The 17,966-nt window shown below is 44.5% G+C and overlaps 1 protein-coding gene and 1 long non-coding RNA gene across 2 annotated transcripts; both read right to left on the bottom strand.

The window, feature by feature from the left end:
- Nucleotides 1–2,254: 2,254 nt before the first annotated feature.
- On the bottom strand, nucleotides 2,255–3,861 carry LOC119349251. The gene is made up of 3 exons (XR_005169301.1): nucleotides 3,407–3,861; nucleotides 3,195–3,274; nucleotides 2,255–2,714 (listed from the first exon to the last, which is right to left on the bottom strand). It is a non-coding gene; the product is annotated as an uncharacterized LOC119349251 (long non-coding RNA).
- A 1,615-nt stretch (nucleotides 3,862–5,476) lies between these two features.
- On the bottom strand, nucleotides 5,477–7,686 carry LOC119349250. Its single transcript, XM_037617278.1, has one exon. It carries the CDS (start codon nucleotides 7,215–7,217, stop codon nucleotides 5,670–5,672), a length of 1,548 nt encoding a protein of 515 aa, XP_037473175.1. The 5' UTR covers nucleotides 7,218–7,686; the 3' UTR covers nucleotides 5,477–5,669.
- Nucleotides 7,687–17,966: the final 10,280 nt, after the last annotated feature.

Here is a 17,966-nt window from a genome sequence, read left to right as displayed (position 1 = left end):
CCCCCCCCCCCCGGGTGTTTTCACATGAAAGGTAAGAGTATATAATAGATTTGGATCGTTGATCTTATTAATTAGTGGTCTAATTAACTCTTACCTTCTTATCTCATATGTAAAAAGAGGGCATAAGAGGGAGCATGTTAAAATTTGCCATCACTGTATGTGTGAAACAACAATGGTAACCGAGAACTTTTGTGAGAAATTCCTTCAGACACAATATAGTAGGCCATGGTGAACTTGTGTGATTAAGTTCCTTGAGAACACAATATAGTTTGCAAATCCTTTAAGGAATCATAATTGGTGCTTAGTTTATCATTCTAATTCACTGTTGGAGTTCAATATGATTCAACAGAAGCAAAGTAAAAGTAAGTAGTATTGCCATATTAGTGGTATGCTTATTTCAAGATTTGAAAAGATCCATTGCCCGAAAACCTTGTAAGCGCCCCTACTAAATAAATGTGAATGGAAGAGAAAGTGTTTCAAAGTTTCTTACCAGCGTTAAGTCACTGCAAATTGTGTGTGCTCATGTACATAGCCGACAAGTCGATAATAAAATCAGATCTACATTTCTAACAAATAAAACAGTTCTCTAATGAGATAAGTATCACTCAACCTGTAGGGATAATCTGATATTGAACCAATTATATATATGTAAAAATATGTGATTCAATTTGGGTGTACATGAGCATGAATAATTGGGTAGGCATAAAAAGCTAGGAGCAAAAACTGAAAACACAAAGGTACTCGTCAGCAACAAAACAACTCACTTCTATGACACATCGACAATAAAAAACCAACACCATATTTTTGGTCAGGTGGTTCATTGTGGGGATGGCCCAAAGGTCTCATAGAACTATGCTCTAACTACTACTATGCTACTTTGTACGGTCTAGAACATGTATATGTACTGATTGTGAAGCTGCAAAAAAAGGAGTATAATGGGTCCTTGTACGTCTAATTAAATTCATATATCCAGTGAAGTGTGTAAGGTTGAACCAAACTGCAGGCCATCAGTACATTACTCTAAGAGGTGGCTTATTACTAAATTAAAGATGCTGGCATTTAGTGCATAAGTAAATACAGAAAGCACAATGATAAAGCTGCAGAGCCACATCATAAAAGAGTAGTAGTATTACCACTTAGGCATATTTATTGACAGTTAAGAGGGAGAATGATAGATCCATCATCAGCCGCAGAAAAAATAGAAAGGAAGTAAAAATAATTCTCATATCTTGAACCAGTGTGCTGTCGTGACCCGTCACTAAGGTCAAACGTTATTGCCCATCGCATCGCCACACTGTTGTTCTGTGTTTTCAATTTCGGCTGAGAAAACCAGATTTTGGCCATCTTGGCCTGGGGCGAAAAATAGCTTCCGGTGAAAAAAATGGATTTTGGTCAAACTTAAGTCAATTTTTGGTCAAAAGTTGATGAAATTTTGACCAAATGTTTTGAAAATGTCCGAAATTCGGCCATCTCGGCCTGGGGCGAAAACTTCCACAAACCGAAAATCAAAACCTTGCTGCTGTTCTGCCCCTGCTACTGAATCGAGGTCGAGCGACATGCACACAGTGGCGCGCTGTGGTCATGAGGCAAGGCAACCCAAATTTTCTCTTAATTTGCTCTATCTCATAATCCCTCGCCTTCAGTAGGTTGTATAGCTTCTTGTACTCTACAATATGATAGCACATAGTGACAAGAGAATTAGTGGTACTGCGTGTCTCCTTCAGGAAGCTTGTTTTCTAGCATGCCATCAAAACACCTGATTATCATTAATAATTGTTATTTTCTTGTAATCAAACAACAAAGGAGCTGCTCGATCAAGTATTTTCCAAGCCCAATTCAACCAACAATGTTGAATGGTTTTGCACTACTGAAATTGGTCACGACCATCTTCAATCAGAAGGAACACGTCTCAACATTAATTAAAGCAAGCTTGCACAAGTATTAGTTGTTTAGTAATATGATTTAGGGGCTATTGATCTTAAAAACTAAGTGTAACCAAATTCAAGGCATAACAAGCTGAACCAAACATCTCCACTCCATTGCCAAGTACAAACAGACTGTCGTATGTACGAATCTCATCTCTCTCTCCTAAAAAAAATGTGGAAATCGTGGTACTGGTAGCACAAAAAATGCATGTTTGATCGCACTAAGCCTATGAGTGACTCTAGTGATTGCTAGCAACCACTGATATTACCCTAAAAAATCTCTTCCAAGCAATCTGTTAAACTTGCATAGAGAAGAACCGTCTTTTCAATGACGTGCTCAAACTAATACATAATTCAGTTTGCATGCATTCATTAAAATTGAATTGTCTAACGCATGCACATTCTCACTGGTGCCGCTTATAGAGAAGCTAAATACATAATTTATTATCCAGACTAATATGTTGCGATCAATATTTTGGTTAATAGTCCCCAAATCTGGCTGGAGCCAGCATCATAGACATGTCTAGATTGTGTAAACACTCACTGCCAGGAAAAAAATGTAAACACCTCTCCTCTGCCTTGACATCTGTTGTGGTCTCCACCACCATGGCATTGGGTCGTCGTTAGTGTGGCGGAGGATGAACTCCAAGCCATTAAAAACATATGATGCAAAAGCAAAGTACTCCATCCGTTTGCCTAAACCGGAGCTGTATGAAAATTCTTGTAGTTCTTAAGTATTTCACAAATCTCGGCAGGAAGTAACCATCAATGTTGAGACTCCTTCAATATCTGCACCATCTCAGCTCATAAGTAATTGAAATATAAAATTAAATTCAATGTAATAAAAATTGAGTGACCTAAAAGTGGATTTTGAAACATTTGAATGGAAATGTCATGAGGATTGCTTTCCCAATCTTCAGAAACTGAAACATGCATCATCATCAAAATTCAGTTACAGAGTTCAGTTTCATATTTCAGGTTCTCCCAGAAAACATGATAAGGCAGAGGCTTCAATCTAAATCCCTAAGTGACTAATTTGAAGTGTGGGGTACTAAGCATTCCAACTGTGTGAAACTAAATTCAATCCAAACCGAAATACAGAAGAACTACATAAGGTTCATCTTGGCATAGATAAACCACAACTTTTAGAAGTGCAAGGCATTGGTAATTCATCTCCAGACCATCGAAAACCCAAAGTAAGTTGTGAAATATTTCCAAACATCTAGAGCAAAATTGTCTGAGTTTCTGGCGCATTATCCACTGAATTACCTGACAATTCCAACAATTGCATCCAGTAGTAGCAGCCACTCAAAATCTCTCCCAAATACATCCTCGTGCAGAAATAATCCCTAGTGCGTAGCTCAAATCAGCATGAAACTACATGAGGATCCAATTCCAACCAAAGCAATATAATCAAGGGTAGCAAACTAATGGGGAAGGGAGACCGTGGAGATGCAGAGAGCCCAAGGCACGATGCGCACCTTGGCCTTCCAATATAATCAATACTCCCCGCCGCCTCCGCTCCATGGCTTGGCCACTCATCACAAGTGGTGGAGGAAGATGCCCTCGGTGGTCGGCCCGTCCTGGCTGTGCAGGCGGCGACGGATCCGGGAGTGGTCCAACCTGTGAGGGCGCCGCTACTCCTTTCCGGTGGGTTGTGGATCCCAGCGGCATCAAGGTAGGAGGAGAGCTGTGCACAACAGCGTCACCCGTGATGATACAGGAATGGCGGACCAGGTTGAGGCCCTCATCAAACTCGTGATCTGAGTCAGAGTACAAGCCCATTGAAGCAGCGCCGATGGCGTTGGCAGAGTGCTTTGTCCGTGGCCATGGGGCAGATGGGCGGCGACGATTTTTCTCGGGAGACCCGGAGGGAGACGGGGAATACTGGATTGGGGCGAGGGGCTTGGGAGGATGGAGACGTGCGACGTGTGGTCGTGAACCTCGTGGGTAGCGGCTGTTTTTTTTACAGGGCATCAAGGCGGGGAAGGACCACGTGCGATCGGGGGGATCGAACGAGGTCGAACCATCACGACGTTCAATCCCCCTTTAATAATAGAGATCTGCTTAACCAGCGGACTCCCCTCACTACTACATGACCTCAACCTTGCATGACCTCTGTTTTCTTTTTCAAAAAATGAAAATACATGTGAAATTGTGTTTTCTTTTTCAAAAAATTGTGTATTGTGTACATATATAGACAGTGTAGATTCACCTAAACACTACTACATTTTGATACGAAGGTAATATATACTAACTTTTCCTTGCAGTTAACAACAAGCTGAGCCTGGTTCAAGTGATTCCACTTGACTACTTCAGATTCTCTGTCGACATTTTTCGCAGGGCATTTCCAGTCTCCAGATCATGAATGACTGCTCTTCTCAGTTTACAAGACCAGTTCACACATTTTGACAGTCTAATCACGCGTATATGCACATTTGCATTTAAACGGTACAGCATTGTCATCTCATTTTTGCGCCCGTCCATAAGACAACAACTAGTAAGAGGAGAATAAAATAACAAACATGATATTCCAATCATATTGCATGCCATCATTGTTCGTCAGGGTGGACGCAGCGAGCGGGCTTTTTGGCCCGCTCGTGGCCCGAGGAGGACCGGACCGCTCGGTCCCAGCCCGCTAGCAAAATTGGCCGGTCCGGTCCAGGAAATTAGGCCCGCTCAGCACTCGGTCCGGTCCGGTCTTTGACCGGGACCGCTCGGCGGACCGAGAAAGCGCATTCACCGCCGCCGCCGTGCTTCGTCGTCGTCGCCACCGGCGTCCCCTGAATGAACCATCATGTCCAGGAGCTTCCCCTCACCTTCCTTCCTCTCCTCCCTGTGCCCTATAGCCTCTTTTTTCCGCTTGCCGTCGCTGCCGTGCGTGCACTGAAGCCGTTCGCGAGTTCTCGACCATGCCAGTTCACCGTCCATGGTGTTCGAGCGCCGGAACAACTTCTGTGTTTGTCTCCCTCCCCTCCGGTCGTGTCTCCAGCGATCACCGTCCACTCGCGATTCCATTTTTGCGCCGATATCGCCAGCAGCCTCATGCAGCTCGGCGACCCCGACGTGCTGCGCCGCCTCGCGGGCAGCTCGGGCAGTCGCCGGAGGGGATGCAGAGCATGGGAACCACCTTCTACACGAGCGGGCTCGGCGTCGGAAACTTCCTCAACAGCCTGCTTGTGACGTTTGTCGACCGGGCTACCAGGGCGAGCGCCGGCAAGAGCTGGATCGGTGACAACCTGAACGACTCGCACCTCGACTACTACTACGTGTTGCTGCTGCTACTCTCCGTGGTGAACATGGCGCTCTTTATGTGTAACTAAGACCAGACCTGCAGCTAAATAGGCACTAAACAGAAGCTGGAAGGACAAGTTGGCTCGGTCCCAACGAGCCGGAAAAGCTTGACCGAGCTGGCATCACTTCGGTCCGGTCCTGAAAATACAGACCGCTGGCAAGCTCGGTCCGGTCCGGTCCGGACCGCCGGCGGCCGGTCCAAACGCCGGCTCGGACCGGGACCGGACCGGACCGGACCGTGTCCAGGCTGAATTGTTCGGCAAGTTCAGATACAAAGAAGCAGCACCAAAATAACTGAATGTAACATTTCAGTTCACACACATGTCACACAAATAAATTGTTGGAGCAGCAGGAAATCCCCCCACCAGCCAGGTTCCATTTATTCGAATTGGGGAGCCAGACTGGAACTACAGGAATCCACCTTCAATTCTCCAACATCATAAGCTCAATTCAACTGAGCACCACTTCGATCTGTCCCGTCGAACAGCCGATACCATCCAGAACGGCGAGCCTCTCCTCGTCGCACCACGCGCTCTGCTGGCTCACCACCTCCCAGTCGCAGCAGGACCCTTTGTCCTCGACGCGTCCCTGCTTGAGCAGTGCGACACGCCGCAGCGCCGTGGATACCTCCACGGTGAACCTCACAAGGCGCATCTGCCTCTCCGTCCTCTGGAATCCAATGACAACAAGCTCCTTCAAATGGTAATGGCGCGAAGCCGATGTCTCCCCCGGCACCTCCTGTCTCGGCTCGCCTTCGCTGTGGGAGACATGCACATAAAGGCTCTCAAGTAACGGTGCCGTCTCGATGAGCAGGCGCGGCCATGAGGCGTCCCATGAGGAAGGCACATCGGCGACGAGCAGCCTTCTCAGGTTCGCCATTGCAGAGAAGGGATTCTCCGGCATGATCCACATCTCTGGCCCAGTAAACCGCAAGACCAGATCCTTCACGGTGATGGCGCCCTGGAAGAACTGCACGAGCCGCTGAATCAAGAAGTCGCGGTAGGAGCGGTTTAGACCAGCTAAACCGCCCCCTTCCAGTCGGCCAACCGAGAAGGCGAGGCTCACGTGCGCAAGGCACGGGGCGGCGGCGGCGGAGCAAAGCAGCACGGTAGCTTCCTGGCTGGCGAGACTCTCGAGCTTCGGGAGAGACCGGATCTCGACCGACACGAGCTCGCCGCCGAGTACAAGCTCCCTGATTTCCGATTTGGGCGCGTCAAGAACCACCCTGCGGGCAGTTATCTTGATCTCGCATGAAAGGATGTGTAGCACTTGCAACTGCGGGCACGCGGCGACCGCTTCCTCGTAGGCGGCCGCCGGCGTGGGAACCGGCAAGTCTCGCAAGACGAGCGTGGTGAGCGCGTTGAATCCCCGGAGCGGCGGGGGCAAGCAGTTGGCAAGCTTGAGGCTTCGCAGTCGGGACTCGCCGGGCTTCCTGCTGATGAGGCCAAGAGGGAAGCTGTAGGCCGACGGCTCCAGACGCGTGAGCGGCCCTGTCGGGGTGGCAACAACCTCCAGATCCCGGACGCCCCAGGAATCGACGGCGTCCACGACCAGGCGGTTGATGCAGGCCGAGGTGCTGTAGGCGAAGACCTCGAGCGACAGCCTCTCCACGCGCCGGCGAGCTTGGCTGGCCAGGAGGCTCTTGAGGGAGCAGACCATGGATCGCATGGCGCGGCGCTCGTACCGGGCGGTGATAGCCTCTAGAAGCCTCCTGTCAGACAAGGTCGAGCTGATTTTCGAATCCCTGGCGTCTTCGCGGAGGCGGAAGCACCGGTGGTAGCGGGGCGGCAGTATGTCGCTGACCTTGAGGTCCAGGACGGGGACCTCGCGGGGCAGGCTGGCCCAGCGCCTGGAGAGCGCCGCGGCGCCGAGCGCGGTGCGGGTGTCGAGGCGGCGCAGGATGTCAAGGAGCAGATCGTCGGGGAGGTCACCGAGGCGGTCCTCGTCCGCGCACAGCCGCCGGCGGCGGCGCGGGAGCTTCGCAGCAATCCTAGGCATTGGGGAACAAATTAGTGGCGATTGTTGGTGTTGGGTGGGGTGGGCTTGCGATTAAAAGGGGCATCGACTTGAAATTCAGCCGCGAAATCGAATTCGACCCGACAGGGGCATTCGCTGTTCTAATCGGAGTTGAAATTGCGCTGCGATTTGGGTTAGAATCGGAGTGTCGCAGATCTGAATCGGAGGGGGAAGTGGGGATGGAGAGGGGCACGCAGCCCCCGGTTTGCGGCGGCGGCGCTATGGTTTGGTTTGCGGATCGGCGCTGCTATACGTACGACACACTTGTATCGGATGCCTGTACGATCATACTGTACGTGGCAGCTGATCTGAGGTTGAAGAGAGTTGTCGTGATCTTCTGTAACTTGGATTGCTAATCTAGTGGCAAGAAATTGACTTGTAAATACAAGAACCGGCTGTTCCTCTGTTATTCTGTACTCTGTCGGCTATATGTGAGCTGGTTGTGAAGCCATCGGCATGTGAAGTTACTTGTACTCTCAAAGTGCGCATATGTGAAAGGAATGACACTATGACAACTATTTCTTTCAGATTTGTTTCAGTTTTTCTCTCCAGTCAGAGGTACTGCTAGTTGACCGAAATTCAGAACATTTTCTCAGATTACAGAGTTAAACCAAACAAGCTGATCTAGATAACACAAACAGATGGCTCTAACAATATGTTGGTCGAGAGTTTAAACTGTAAATGCAGAAATATTTCAAAAACATAAGTGAAACACAGAAACATTTAAATGAATATAAGATAATGCAAACAAGAATTGCTCTTGTACATATCTCCAAAAGATGATCTAGATAACTCTGTCTCCAAAAGAGATAAATTAGTACTCACAAGCTGTTCTAGATGACACAGACAGATGGCTCTCACAATACGATTACATTAATGAAAATAAATGGAGGCATCCAATGCTATAAGCGACATTGTCGTCAAATCCATTCAGAAGTACAACAGACTCCAGAGCATGTATTTTTCATTCCTTCAGGTTGGCAGCTAGCAGATCCATGGCATTTTTCTTTCCCTTTAAAATTAAAAGAACCGAATTAGTCATTGACAAATAGTTTCTAACAACAAATAGTTGATTGTGAATATGTGTAGCACCTGGAGAATATCAATGTAAGAAATGATATGAGTTGGGGTAGCATGCTCATCTGTTTGTAGTTCCTGGAACAAGTAGCATGTAGCAATGCTTGAGTGTCTTATATATTGGTATTGTACTGTAAATTACAACTTCTCAAACTAAGTACCCGAAACTCATTTGGAAAGAACCAAGAACTTCCAGCCCCGTATCCTTCATATTGAATATTCCCCTGAAGAAAAAAAGCTTTACACATAAAGGGAAACATGTTGAAATACTATAATAACAGAATGAAATATTACCTCTGTTTGTTTTGAACTCTGGAGATTAGCGTCTTGCCCACTTTTTGATTTGCTGACGTAATTCTGCTATAAGGTAGTTCTTACACTCTAGCAAGTTACAGTGGCAAGAAAAAAATTAACTGTAAATCTAGATACCTTTCTCCCCTTATGAGTCTGCACTTTGGTTGTACTTGTTGGCACCTGCCGCTTCTTTGCTCTCAATTTTTGGATCACTTGATCCACTTTAGATATCTTTCTCTTTGAACGAGGACGGCCTGCACTGCGAACAGGGATTGGACTGAGTACAAGTTTTTCTTTGTTTAACATTGTATCTTCATGCTTTGATGTTGGATTTTCTGCCTGTACTTGAACAGCATGGCTAGCACGGTATGCATCAACCTTTCTTTCTAACTGATCAAGCCCATCCATCACCAAGTCGCGCAATTCATCGGGCTCTGCACCTTTCTCTGCCACTTCGTGAGAACGCTTGCATAATTCATCATAACGCTGCACAACTGGTGTATTCAACATATCATCGTAGGAGCATTTAATAAATACGTGTTTGCGCTTAAAATCATTTCTCCATCGCTGCAATATATACCTAGAAGGTACATCTTTGATCCCCATGAGAGCAAGCACGGTAATGATGTGGCTACACAAGATGCCTCGAAATTCAAAAAGCCTACAAATACACCGCACATCACATTCCTCTTGCTTGAACAAGACAGTGAAATCTGAAATAATCCATTTCTCTTTAATGCTGCCATCCTCTCCTTCAAAAAAAATCTTGCGGTCCTCTCTAACTCTAAATGTAAGAAGTGGCCCTTCATTGTTTTGCAGAGATGGATAGCAATAGATTTTCCCTCTTAATTGCTCTTGAAACTCTTGAAACTTTGCATTGGTATATGCTGCTTGAAATTGCTTTTCGAAGTCAAAATGAGTAATGCATGGAATTTCCTCTTGGAACGACTTAGAATCAGCCTTGGTTTCTTTCTCTACCTTGTCTCTTAATGCATTTTCATACTGCTCCACAAATTGCTTTAGAGTTGTTCTAGCGTGAACATACCCATCAAAGAAAGCATTCACACTCTCACTCCTTTTTGTTGAAGACATCCCTGCCCAAAAAGTATCTTTTACATATGCTGGTACCCACCGATTTTTTTCATCATATAATCCGGCAAGCCATTCATTTTCGTGAAGATCATATTTATTGATCATCTCCACCCAAGCTTTGTCAAAATCACATTTTGTCAAGGAATCGTACACCACATTTGACAAGGTATATTTAATATTCTCATACTTATCATACCCACTAAGCTTTTCAGGAATCTTCTTCATGATATGCCATATACACCATCTGTGACGAGCTTGAGGAAAAACTTCTTCAATAGCATTCTGCATTGCTTTGCACTGGTCAGTGATTATAGCATTTGGTGGTTTGTTCGACATACAACATAGCCAAGATTTAAATAACCACGCAAAAGTGTCCGTGTCTTCGTTGGATAGAAGGCCACAACCTAACAGAACTGATTCTCCATGATGATTTACGCCAACAAAGGGAGCAAATGGCATGCTATACTTGTTTGTTAAGTATGTAGTGTCAAATGTGATGACATCACAATAAGATTCATATGCTGCCCTACTTCTTGCATCTGCCCAAAAGACATTTCTCAGTCTTCCATCCTTATCCACATCCATAAGATGGAAAAAGTCAGGATCTTTTGATTGCATCCGAAGAAAATATTGGTAGACAGCATGTGCATCTCCGGCACCAAGTTTCAGCCTTCTTGTCTCTTGCAAATAGTTCCTGCACTCCTTTTCACCGAACTCAAGATTAACATACCCACCAGCTTCCATAACAAGAGAACCAAATTTTTTATTCAGACGGATTCCTGCTTGATCATTCAATTCCAGCCTTCTCTTGGCATGCAAGTCCAGTTTCTTGTGACATCTCAGAAATCTGGCTTTACTTGGACTTATAGGATGATTGTGGTCAAGCGTAATAGATGTAATGCAGAACTTCTCCTCACGACGAGAGAAATTAATCTTAGCTGGGCATTGCATCCTCGTTGATGGATTAGGTTTAAATGAGTTCTTGGATGAATATTGAGCCTTCCCTTGCCTGTTACAAGCAAGAGTAAAATAAACAAGCTTGCTATCTTCTCCATGTCTAGTGGTTCTTCTTATTACACCAAATCCCTCTTTTTTGGCATAATCTTTGTAGAAGTTAACAACAGCATCCTCACTATCGAACGTCATCCCCTTCTTAGGCTGCAACATCATGATCTGCCTACTTGTTGATCATCCGAAGAATCCCTAATTTCCTCAAAGATGAAAGCATCTTCGTCAGCATCTTCAAATGCTCTGTTCTTATCTGCTACTTCACCAAAAATCAGATTTGGCTCCATCACGAATTTGAAACTGCCAACAAAAAGATCAAAGATATTGTGTGAGGGCCATAAATTAAATCTAGGGCATGTGTAGATTGGATCCGGGCAATGCATCTGATAAGTGTGGATTACCTTCTGACCAGCAAGGAAGGGATCGAACTTCTCTGTACTAGCTGCAGATTACGCAAGAGTGAGATTGACTCACTAGTGAGCAAGGGAGGGATCGTGAAGAAGTTGGACGGCCATGTTTGGAGGGAAGAGGAGAAGGCAGGCAGTGGAGGGAAGAGGAGAAGGCGTGAAAAGGCAGTGGGGTTTGGGCTGGGTTTGGGTTTGGGTTTGGGCTGGACTCTAGGCACGGGCAGGATGGGCTGGACTCTAGGCACAGGCACGAAGGATTAGCTTTGCTGGAAGGATCGTACAAATCGTATGCACACAGTCGTGTGTGAAGCAATTCCGTTTGCGGATACCCTTGGGCCCCAGCATACAATTTTTTGGGTATCAAGGCCTGCGTCCAACAAGAACAATTTTCTTTTTCGAACATTTTTTATACAATAATACAACTTCATTTCTCAAATACTCTCTCTGTCCTAAGCCCGGGACCACGTTACTATTGTTTCTTTCTCCTCTTTCATATTGATCTTTTCTATCTTTGCCAATAAATGATGAGCTATAAAAGAATTCGTTTTTTTTCGTGTCACAGCTGATTATTCTTTTTTTCCTTTTTAAAAAGTGGCATTCTATGTCCAATATCTCGATCGAAGCATAATGGAAAACGTTTTTGCAAGTGAAACTGCTCATTTGACAAGGTTGGAAATCCCTATTCGCCGCTCGCTGCGGCAAAATGTCGGGCTACCGCACAGGGCAGCGCAGGGAGCGACAAACCTGGGCCGGCCCACTTATACATGATGCGTCCAACCGGTTTTGGGAACCTTCTAGAGGGTTCCTTGAACCGGGTTTTTTCCTGTATCTTTTTTTCTGGGTTTTTTCGGCTTTTTATTGTTTTTATATTTCTCTTTTTTCGTTTTTGTTTCTTTTCCATTTTTCCATTTTTTGTTTTTGGTTTCATTTTCTTTTTCAAGTTTATTTTCCTTTTCAGAACTTCTTCGCAGTTTTACAAAATGTTTACGATTTTCTTTTTTATTTCTTTTTCTTTTCTTCTCTTTTTTTCAAAAAAATCGAAAATTTTAAATTTTGTTCGTGTTTCCGAAAAATGTTCAGTTTTTGGAGAAATGTTTTCAAAATTCAAAATCTGTTCTCGTTACACAAAAAAGTAAAAAACTTTCAAAATTCAGAAAATGTACCGGATTTCAATTTTTTGTTCACATATTCAAAAAATGTTCGCGCTTCCAAATTTGTTCGGGATTTTTCCAAATTGTTCTCCGTTTCAAAATATGTACTCAAAATTCAAAAAAAGTTCATACTTTAAAAAATTGTTCGTGCTTCCAAATTTGTTCAGGATTTTTCAAAATTGTTCTCTGTTTCAAAATTTGTTCTCAAGATTTAAAAAATGTTTGGGAATTGAAAAAAATGTTCCAACTTTCCTAATTTGTTCACAAATTTAACAATAGTTCATGCTTTTCAATTTTGTTCGCGAATTCAAAAAATGTTCTAGAAGTTTAAAAAAGTAAACATTTTTATTTTTTGTTCACAAATTCAAGAAATGTTCCCCTTTTTCAAATTTGTTCACATCATCAAAATGTTCCTGTTTTACAAAAATTGTACGAAAATTCAAAAATGTTTTTATTTTGAAGAAATATTCATAATTTCAAAAAATTCAGTTGTAGGAGGTCGTCGATTCGACCCAATAAATGGAATGTAATTTTTGGGATTTTATGCGAATTAATGTTTAAGTTTAGTCTCTGTCGAATACGTCTTTAACTCCCACTGCTAATTGAACATGAGATGGTCTATGTCGCAGTGGTTTTCACGGTAGGCCAATTAGTGCGAAGTCGCGTGCTTGAGTTACAGCGCTAGCGCGATTTTCTTTTTTGCGATTTTTCATCTCGGGAACATGCCGCCGCATGCCACTGTAAATGGGCCGGCCCATGCTAGCTGCTCCTGTGCGAAGCGTCGGCACTTTGCCGCAGCGAGCGGCCTATAGGAGCTCCCGACAAGGTATGCTCCATGCCCACAAACTATCTGTATCTATTATAATTTTGTATTGAAAGTACACAAAGCACCCAAATGATATCTAGATCCCTGCACCATCGATCGACCACTATCATCGCTGGAACGAGTCACCGACACATCTAACACTACTCCATGTCAAAGTTAGCATGGCCTTCTCAATGACAGCCGGAAAGTTTTCGTGCATATGTCCATAAGGACCAGCGGCTTGGAGCAATAAGTCGTCGTCATTAAACTCTTGAATCGATCTGAAGCGTATCACACCCAATGACGTCATCACGCACGCATAACAAGAAACCTAACCTCGACGCTGATAACGCACAAGTATAGGGGATCACAATAGTTTTCGAGGGTAGAGTATTCAACCCAAATTTATTGATTCGTCACAAGGGGAGCCAAAGAATATTCACAAGTACACTACTAGGGAAAAGCTTATACACAGACGCTTACTAGCAGCGCGGGTTATACCCCTCGCTACTGCTACTTACTAGTAGCGCGGGTTTTTAACCCTCGCTACTACTAAGTCGATAGCAGTAGCACTGGTTTTTAACCCTCTACTACTAAGTTGATAGTAGCAGCGTGGGTTTTTACCCCTCGCTACTACTAAGCGGTCTCAAACGTGCCCCTTCGGGACATGCCATACTAGTAGCGAGGGGTAAAAACCCGCGCTACTACTAAGTAATGGGTTTTTTTAACAACCCTGAAATCCCCAATCCCCATCTCCTCGTCCAAATCACTCCTCTCCCTCATCCCTCTTCCGTGACGTCTCCCTCAAATCCGGTAACCTCCTCTTCCACCGTAGCCCCTCCTTCGTCCTCCTCCTCCTCCTCCGCTGTTGCAAGGAGAGGAAGATCCAACAGAGCGCCGTCCATGATGATGGCCAGATCTCTCACTACTAGGAAAACGCTTATAGATAGAAGTTTACCAGTAGCGTTTGTTTATGACCCCACGCTACTAGTAGTTAGTAGTAGCGCTGGCTAGAAAGAGCGCTACTGGTATAAGTTAGCAGCAACGCTTGTTATCTAAACCCACGCTACTGCTAAGTGTAACACACCACAATATCTGATCAATAAATATTAGCAATGCTTGTCGCCCAACCAGCGCTACTATTAGTTCTGGATCTATAGCGCCTGTTGGTATAAACGCGCTACTGCTATTTTTTCTATCTATAAAATTTTACCAGTATTCTGTTTTTTTAGCCCGCGCTATAGGTAGTGCACCACCAGCCGTAGATATTTTGCAAGTTGCCATAGCAGTAGCGCGCATAGGAGACCCGCGCTACTGCTATGCCCGCCACCCACCTACCACCTTTCCCCTCCTTCCTCCCCTTTCTTCTTCCTCCCCCTTACTTTCTCCGCCTTTCCTTGCACCTTGCTTGTTCCAATGCTCCCCCTCCACCACCCCTCCATTAGAGCCCCCCCTTCCCCTCTTCTTTGCCCTTCCTGTTGAGGAACGTAGTAATTTCAAAAAAATCCTACGCACACGCAAGATCATGGTGATGCATAGCAACGAGAGGGGAGAGTGTTGTCCACGTACCCTCGTAGACCGTAAGCGGAAGCGTTATGACAACGCGGTTGATGTAGTCGTACGTCTTCACGATCCGACCGATCCAAGTACCGAATGTACGACACCTTCAGCACACGTTCAGCTCGATGACGATCCCCGAACTCCGATCCAGTAGGGTGTCGGGGATGAGTTCCATCAGCACGACGGTGTGGTGACGATGATGATGTTCTACCGACGCAGGGCTTCGCCTAAGCACCGCAACGATATGACCGAGGTGGAATATGGTGGAGGAGGGCACCGCACACGGCTAAGGAACGATCATGAAGATCAACTTGTGTGTCTAGAGGTGCCCCCTGCCCCCGTATATAAAGGAGCCAAGGGGGAGGGGGCGGCCGGCCAAGGAGGGCGCGCCAAGGAGGAGTCCTACTCCCACCGGGAGTAGGATTCCCCCCCCCCTTCCAAGTAGTAGGAGTAGGAGTCAAGGAAAGGGGGAAGAGAAGAGAAGGAAGGAGGGGGCACAACCCCTCCCCCTAGTCCAATTCGGACTAGGCCTTGGGGGGCGCCCAGCCTCTCCTCTCTCTTTCCCCTAAAGCCCAATAAGGCCCATATACTCCCCGGCGAATTCCCATAACTCTCCGGTACTCCGAAAAATACCCGAATCACACGGAACCTTTCCGAACTCCGAATATAGTCGTCCAATATATCGATATTTATGTCTCAACCATTTAGAGACTCCTCGTCATGTCCCCGATCTCATCCGGGACTCTGAACCCCTTCGGTACATCAAAACTCATAAACTCATAATATAACTGCCATCGAAACCTTAAGCGTGCGGACCCTACGGGTTCGAGAACTATGTAGACATGACCGAGACACGTCTCCGGTCAATAACCAATAGCGGAACCTGGATGCTCATATTGGCTCCCACATATTCTACGAAGATCTTTATCGGTCAGACCGCATAACAACATACGTTGTTCCCTTTGTCATCGGTATGTTACTTGCCCGAGATTCGATCGTCGGTATCCAATACCTAGTTCAATCTCGTTACCGGCAAGTCTCTTTACTCGTTACGTAATGCATCATTCCGTAACTAACTCATTAGCTACATTGCTTGCAAGGCTTATAGTGATGTGCATTACCGAGAGGGCCCAGAGATACCTCTCCGACAATCGGAGTGACAAATCCTAATCTCGAAATACGCCAACCCAACATGTACCTTCGGAGACACCTGTAGAGCTCCTTTATAATCACCCAGTTACGTTGTGACGTTTGGTAGCACACAAAGTGTTCCTCCGGTAAACGGGAGTTGCATAATCTCATAGTCATAGGAACATGTATAAGTCATGAAAAAAGCAATAGCAACATACTAAACGATCAAGTGCTAAGCTAACGGAATGGGTCAAGTCAATCACATCATTCTCCTAATGACGTGATCTCGTTAATCAAATGACAACTCATGTCTATGGCTAGGAAACACAACCATCTTTGATCAACGAGCGAGTCAAATAGAGGCATACTAGTGACACTATGTTTGTCTATGTATTCACACATGTATTATGTTTCCGGTTAATACAATTCTAGCATGAATAATAAATATTTATCATGAAATAAGGAAATAAATAATAACTTTATTATTGCCTCTAGGGCATATTTACTTCAGTCTCCCACTTGCACTAGAGTCAATAATGTAGTTCACATCACCATGTGATTTAACACCAATATTCACATCTGTATGTGATTAATACCCATAGTTCACATCATCATGTGATCAACACCCAAAGGGTTTACTAGAGTCAATAATCTAGTTCACATCGCTATGTGATTAACATCCAAAGAGTACTAAGGTATGATCATGTTTTCCTCGTGAGAGAAGTTTAGTCAACGGGTCTGTCACATTCAGAGCCGTATATATTTTGCAAATATTCTATGTCTACAATGCTCTGCATGGAGCTACTCTAGCTAATTGCTCCCACTTTCAATATGTATCCAGATTGAGACTTAGAGTCATCTGGATCGGTGTAAAATCTTGCACCGATGTAACTCTTTACGACGGGCTCTTTTATCACCTCCATAATCGAGAAGTATTTCCTTAGTCCTCACTAAGGATATTCTTGACCGCTGTACAATGATCTACTATTAGATCAAAATTGTATTCCTTTGCCAAACACAGAGCAAGGTATACAATAGGTCTGGTTCACAACATAGCATACTTTATAGAACCTATGACTGAGGCATAGGGAATGACTTTTCATTCTCTTTCTATTTTCTGCCATGGTCGGGTCTCGAGTCTTACTCAACTTCACACGTTGCAACACAGACAAGAACTCCTTCTTTGACTGTTCCATTTTGAACTATTTCACAAAAATTATCAAGGTATGTACTCATTGAAAAATCTTATCAAGCGTCTTGATCTATCTATATAGATCTTGATGCTCAATGTGTAAGAAGCTTCAACGAGGTCTTGCTTTGAAAAACTCTTATTCAAGTATCCTTTCATGCTATATCCAAAATTTCTATATCATTTCCAATCAACAATATGTCATCCACATATAATATTAGAAATGCTACAGAGCTCCCACTCACTTTCTTGTAAATACAGGCTGCTCAAAAAAGTCTGTATAAAACCATATGCTTTGATCAACTCATCAAAGCGTATATTCCAACTCCGAGATGCTTGCACCAGTCTATAGATGGATTGCTGGAGCTTGCACAATTTGTTTAGCACCTTTAGGATTGATAAAACCTTCTGGTTGCATCATATACAACTCTTCTTTAATAAATCCATTAAAGAATGCAGTTTTGACATCCTTTTGCCAGATTTCATAAAATGTGGCAATTGCTAACATGATTCGGACAGACTTTAAGCATCGATACGAGTGAGAAAAAACTCATCGTAGTAAACATCTTGAACTTTGTCAAAAACCTTTTTCGACAAATCTAGCTTTGTAGATAGTAACACTACTATCAACGTCCGTCTTCCTCTTGAAGATCCATTTATTTTCTATGGCTTGCCGATCATCGGGCAAGTCAATCAACGTCCACACTTTGTTCTCATATATGGATCCCATCTCAGATTTCATGGCCTCAAACCATTTCGCGGAATCTGGGCTCATCATCGCTTCCTCATAGTTCGTAGGTTCATCATGGTCTAGTAACATGACTTCCAGAACAGGATTACCGTACCACTCTGGTGCGGACCGTACTTTGGAAGACCTACGAGGTTCTGTAATAACTTGATCTGAAGTTTCATGATCATCATCATTAGCTTCCTCACTAATTGGTGTAGGAATCACTGGAACTGATTTCAGTGATGAACTATTTTCCAATTCAGGAGAAGGTACTATTACCTTATCAA

This window comes from Triticum dicoccoides, chromosome 1B, assembly GCF_002162155.2.
Source record: "Triticum dicoccoides isolate Atlit2015 ecotype Zavitan chromosome 1B, WEW_v2.0, whole genome shotgun sequence".
In the NCBI taxonomy this organism is placed as follows: domain Eukaryota; kingdom Viridiplantae; phylum Streptophyta; class Magnoliopsida; order Poales; family Poaceae; genus Triticum; species Triticum dicoccoides.
Note: the sequence above shows the minus strand (reverse complement) of the source record. Positions and strands in the feature narration are given on the sequence as shown.